General features: G+C 42.6%; 1 protein-coding gene across 1 annotated transcript in view; it reads right to left on the reverse strand.

Moving 5' to 3' along the window:
- The window catches only part of WDR48 (WD repeat domain 48), a 51,536-nt gene extending 45,221 nt beyond the window's left edge, over nucleotides 1-6,315 (reverse strand). The window contains exon 1 of the mRNA XM_050941527.1: nucleotides 6,249-6,315. Coding sequence (XP_050797484.1) covers nucleotides 6,249-6,296 — 48 coding nt within the window. The 5' untranslated portion in view covers nucleotides 6,297-6,315. The remainder of the gene's footprint in view (nucleotides 1-6,248) is intronic.
- Nucleotides 6,316-6,518: the final 203 nt, after the last annotated feature.

Raw genomic sequence — 6,518 nt, forward strand, 5'->3', positions numbered from 1 at the left:
CACTTGTTCGTGCTCACACAGAAAATCCAGAAGACCAAGGAACAGAATTTTCATCACCTGACTATCAGTTCAGGGCTTAATCACACGATTACTTTCCTCGCACAAGTGTCAAAGTGGAAAAAAGGGACTGCAGTGTCATGTGAATTTAACAGGTAAATGAAATGTTTTCAGAGCAAGAACTATCTGAATTTTTTTTAAAACAGAGACAGTCAGCGAAGTCTTGTCAGCAACAACACAGATGCATGTTGCTGAAGCCCACTGTCAGCAAGAGGTAATTTTGCTACTGTTGACAAGGCTCAAGAGAACTTATGATAGGTCACATGCTCTGCAGATACCATTAGAAGGTGGAATTTCAAACAGACATTCCTGTCTTACCTAAGAAATCCTTACAACTTTTACAATACCTCTGTAGCAAGATTTCCCCTCTTTAAAAAGAAAACTATTCCTGACTAGTATATTTTAAGCTTAAGACAAATGGAGTAAGAAAGGAACAAAAGTTATTATCCTCTAAAGAATGACCTGTAGCAATAACTTTCTGCCTCTCATAAAAAGAAACTGTCATAATCCATTTTAAATTACAATAATAATATTCCTGGAGATAAAGCAAATGCTTCCTGTATTCCTCCTACCATTACTTGTATTAAGTGATCACATTTGAAGAGATCTTGTTAAGAGGATAGGGGTGATTGGGAGAGGGTGAGGGGGGAAAGAAAGAAAATGTTTGTGTGTTGGATAGGTTTACTAGGGATCCTCTAACATTAGAAATATATCAGGCGAACAGTGCTCCTATTATTAGGACAACTAGGTAAGGCAGGAATTCACAAACAGCATGAACCACTTCTTAATGGAGAAAATGACAGACACGTCTTTTTTCATTCACAACCACGACCTAATAACATTCATTTGGCAACTACATCAACTGCATACATAAAAAATAATTCATGCATTTCTAACTTCTCTCAATGCAAAGAATCAGTGTCATGTGACATGCCAGCTCCTGCAGATCACAAGAAAGTGCTCCACAGCGGACAGTTTGGGAAACACTAAGGAAAGGACGAACATGTATGAAACAAGAAAGCAACATGTCAAGACACATGCAGAAGATTTTGCTAGAGAAAAACTAGTGATCCCACGAGACGATTGCACCAAAACCTATTTGCAGGACATCACATGGGGGCTGTAAGCCAGAATACATGAATTACACATTCACATGCCAAAGAGTGTCAACACAGAAGAGTGGCTTGTCTGAATCTACCGGAGAAGATCCAACGGGTGTTGGAGACACCCATGTGTAACAAAAAAAAGGCTTAAATTGGAGAACTCAAAGTGGATCAATAGAAAAAAAAAATCCCAGTGACTTACATAAAAAGACATGACAACGTTTGTGTAGTAAGATAAGAGAATAGTATACAAATGCATTTAAACCTCTTACAACACAACCAGAGGATGGCTGTTAGTAACACAAACTTAACTTTGCTGTAACCCTAATTCTGGTAAATAAAAAGAAGTGTTGAAAGTATTTTTCTGGTTGGAATGCCACTGAATATGCCATGATATGTAATGTTCATGTAATAGACTGTACTTTGCGGTTTAAAAGTTTACCACCACAGTTAGTTCTTTCAATACTAAGGCCTTGGCTACACTGGCACTTTACAGCGCTGCAACTTTCGCGCTCAGGGGTGTGAAAAAACACCCCCCTGAGCGCTGCAAGATACAGCGCTGTAAAGCCTCAGTGTAATCAGTGCCGCAGCGCTGGGAGCACGGCTCCCAGCGCTGCAAGCTACACCCGTAGAGGATGTGGTTTACGTGCAGCGCTGGGAGAGCTCTCTCCCAGCGCTGGCACTCCGACCACACTCACACTTCCAAAGAGCTGCCACGGCAGCGCTTTGAAATTTCAAGTGTAGCCATACCCTTAGTCACAGTGATTTATGCCTTTCTCTCCTCTTGGCTAGATTTCTGCAGTGTCCTATATTTAGGGCTGACCATGAACGTCACCGTATGTAACTTCCAGGTATACCATGACGTGGCCCATCTGCCAAGCAGGAAAGACTAATAGCACACCAATGCTTCATGATTTTGTGAAAGTAGAATGAATTATATTGTGAAAACAGAAAAGATTAAAGAAATGCTGTCTGTACCTTTAAGCAAAATTGTTGGAATGCTGCAAACCAGGTGTCAGGAATACAGACATTAACATAGAACAATTGCACCATTTAAGGGCAATTGGTGAAGTATTAGCCTTAGATCGATAAGAGTTAGTAAGGAAGTAGGATATGCATGCTGTGCCCCAGGTGAATTTTACTGTTTTGCTTTCTTTGACCCTTCGTCTAATTCCCACTCTTTTATCTGTATAAATAAGACTGTTTGGGTCTTGCATGGCCACTCACATTATTTGGGTGTTATTGGCAGAGCGCTGTGCTAATAAAACAGAGTGGTCTGACAAATTGAGAGTCCTGATTCTAACTTTGACACTTTGCACTGGTTTGCTTATTCAATTCCACATCTGAAAAACAGTATAATGACAAGGATCTTTTATCATTAGTATTGCAGTAGCGCTCAGGAGCCACAGTCACAGACCAGGACTGTGAAAACACATAACATAACAGAAAAAGATAATCTCTGTCCTAAAGAACTTATATGGTATTCTTCAGTGTCTTAAATGGACAGGGCCTAGCTATCTCAGTGGCCACCTGAGTCCCTTAGCTCTAAAGCTACATTTACTAGGAGTATTTTGACTGATAAAGCCCAGCGAAGATTTTTATGCAGTCGCACAGAGAGTTCTTTTTAGGGGAGCCTGTGGAAACTGATTCTTCTCAAGTTCAGTCGAGAGAGAGTTTTGCCACCTTTAGAGCATGTTGCAAAACACAACTTAATGCAGATATTTTTCTAATGGATGAGTGGTGCCCCCTCCCTGTAACTCTACTTTGAGTGACAATTCAAGTACAAGACCATGGTAGAGGAGGACAAGATGTATCAGAGTTTTGATCTCCAAGGCATTCTTTGTCCCTGAAAAAGCAAAGCAAACACTTGAGTTCAAATGCTAGGGTGGATGAGTTAAAAATTACCTTTCACAGTCACTGGAGGACTTCATGACATTTAGCAACTAGGAATTTTGTCAACAGTAAATTTTATTAACACGAGGAAGGGAATTACTCAACCGGACAGACTGCCTGTTCATCAGGAAAGAACATTCTATCCGTAGCAGTTAGTGGGTATCCCAGAATGATTTTTTTCTTAATAGGGTTTCTTCACTAAGGGTATGTCTACACCAGAATTTTTACTATGAGTTACTGACTGCCAATTTAACCATGGACACCAGAATACACATTCTTAAAATTTTTACAAGTATATTAGCTACCTTGAGTTAACTGGCAATCAATTAACCGGATGTAAAAACTCTTCTAGTATAGACAAGCCACGAGGTATCACAAGAATTACATGTCCTATTTGCCAATCTTTATTAAATCTTCACTTATTAAAAGCAAACTTCATTTTATTTATTTTTTTCGGTAGCAATCATCAGCTGAAAATATTTTCTAAATGTAAATGTTTTAATATATTCCACTAATTTCAAATAGCTCCCACATTACATCATCTCTATTCAAGCAGCCTTTCTGCTGCAGCTTAAGAGGTACAAAGAGCCTTGATTTGGACATTTTTATTTTATGCATGGTCTATACTTAAAAGGTAACACTGATATAGCTATTTGTTAAGGATGAGGGCCTTTTTGTTTGTTTGTTTGGTTTTAAAACCAACATACCTATTTCAGTATAAGCCCGAGACAAGCCGTACAATAAAAAGTTTTGCCAGCAAAACTCAAATCACTCACCTAGACAACACAGCTATCGATCTCAACCCCTGTGTTGATGCAGCTTATACAGCAGAACCTCAGAATTATAAACACCAGAGTTACGAACTAACCAGTCAATCACACATCTCATTTTGAACAAGAAATATGCAATCAGGCAGCAGCAGAGATGACAAAAAGGCAAATGCAGTACAGTACTGTGTTAAAAAAGCGGGAAAGCAGCATATTTCTTCTGCATCGTAAAGCTTCAAAGTTGTATTAAGTCAGTGTTCAGTTGTAAACCTCTGAAAGAACCACCATAATGTTTTGTTCAGTTATGAACAACCTCCATTCCTCAAGTGTACAGGCAAGAGAATCATTTTTGTCATTCAGGGAGATGGTTTAACTATAATAGCAAAACAATATTTGTGTTGGTAAACACTGTTTCTACAATTGAGCATTGCCGGTATAGCTATCCCACGCAAGCCTTTGAAGTGTAGATTAACCCCCATTGTGTACATAGTTATATTGATATAACTGTGTGTATACCACTATCACTTTGCAAGTTCAAGAAACAGATATAAACTACACTGATGTAACTACATCCAAATTAGGAGGGTTTTACCGATTCAGTTACTTTGGTACAATTATACCTTCAAAACCCTCCTACTATAGACGAGCCCTTAGCTTTGAACTTATGCTCATGTAAGGCACAACAATTGACAGCCCTGGAAGGTTCTCTGTTTATCTACAGAATAGGTACAACTAAGGTAATAGCATTGCAAACTTCCCTAGTAACACTTCCTCATCTCTGCTATCTGTTAGTCTATAAGGTGCCACAGGACTCTTACTTCCTCAGCTGTGTGCTTACAAACTGTTATCAGCTCATGATTTTATTGCGAGTCTCACAATATTTGTTGTTTTTCTGAAACCTGCAGTTCCAGAATCATGGAGTTGCATGGAAAAAAAAAATCACACTTTTAGAAAATTTAAAGTGAAGTTTCTATCCCTCTTGGTTGTTTAAAAAAAAAGTTTAACAAATTTATTAGTGTGTGTGTGTGTGTATATATATATATGTAGTATTCTTTTTATCTCTGATCATGATTTTTTGGACCTCACTCATGATTTTTGAGCCCTTGGTGTTGTCTATGCTAATTATGCCCTGGTCTGGAAAAATAACCCACTTCATAGGAGGATGAGAGTAGTTCTATTTCCATAGACTGTCTACAGTCTACACCAAGGTGTAAATTGTCATGGTGGTTTCTGTAAGATGAACACCTGTCCAGCAGGAACTGAACTGACACTTCCAATACCATCCAGTGGTAACTTTTGGTCATTGTGGATAGACCTAGGCCAGATTTGAACTGACCACCTACTACAGGCAGCTCTCTAGATCAACAATCCCCTAAACCATCCAGTCTCCTCTGTATGGACACTTCTAATTAAAATGAAATTAAGAATGTTTCTACAAGAGCAAACAAAAAGAAGAAGCATAATTATCCATAGTGTTCTACTTTCCCTGTTTAAGAGTATTTGCTTTTGCATGTATTTCAGTAAGAGGATCCAATCCTCAGGAAGATCATCAAAACATTACTTGATCTCTCTCTCACACACACACACACAAATTCCTCCTCCTCCTCTTTCTCTGAAAGATACTCTGTATGCCCCAAACACACCAGGTTGAAACAAAGCGTAGACCCAATGAGATGGCTGAGGCATATTATCACCTTAAAAACAGTATGAAAAGACAGCAATTAAAGCTGAACAAGCACTTCTGCCTCTTCAATATGGAGCATCTGACACAGTTAAGCCAGACACAAGTTTCCCCTAAAGAAACACCCCACCCTCCGCGTCAGATCCCCAGATCCCAGTGGTAGACGGTGAGAGCAAAGGGCAGACCGTCGGCTAACAAGTGCCTGCAATATATTTTAGCTCCATTTTATTTCTTAATTATTTTATGTCTAGGACCGACGGGGACCGAGCGGCCATGGGCGAGGCTGGGGAGGGTCTCTACCAGCTTCTCTCTCCCTCTTCTCAGCAGCAGGAGAGGCAGCCTTGCTGGCCCCATCCCTCCCCAGGTACACCACCAGCTTCCCCAGGAGACACCCAGGGCAAGAGGGGAGCAGACCCACCGCTTCCTCTCCTCGCCCCACCCCCCTTTGCTCCTCCCACACACGCCGCCCCAACCCCCCCAAAGCGGCTCTGGGGTCCGCAGCCCTGTTCCTTCTCCAACGACTCAACCCTCTAAGCGGCTTCCAACGCCCACAGCCCTGCGCCTTCTCCAACGGCTCCCTGCCGCCCCAATCATCAAACCGCCTCCGGCGCCCGCAGCCCTGCGCCTTCCCCAACGGCTCCCCGCCCCTCCGGGTGCTCGCGCGCTCTGGGGCCGCGCTTCCTCTTCCGCAGGCCCCTCAGTCACCCCACAACGCCGCTCCGGCGGGAAACCCGGCCGACCTCGCACCTGCACTTTCCGGCGCCCGGCCGCGTTCTGTCGGTGATGCGCCGCCATCTTGCATGTTGACACTCTAACGTCATTTCCGAAGAGGTCGACCCGGCCCGGAAGTCCCGCCCCCTGGCCGCTACACCCGCGCGGGGCGGCTGGGTCGCTAAGGGGGGTCGGCGGGTAGGCTAGACTCCTGCGCGCGCCACAGGGAGGAGTCTCCGCCTAGCAGACGGGGGCGTAAGGCTGCCCCACCCGGTTCCTAACCATGGGGCTGAGGAGATACTCGCC

This window comes from Gopherus flavomarginatus, chromosome 2, assembly GCF_025201925.1.
Source record: "Gopherus flavomarginatus isolate rGopFla2 chromosome 2, rGopFla2.mat.asm, whole genome shotgun sequence".
Classification (NCBI taxonomy): Eukaryota; Metazoa; Chordata; order Testudines; family Testudinidae; genus Gopherus; species Gopherus flavomarginatus.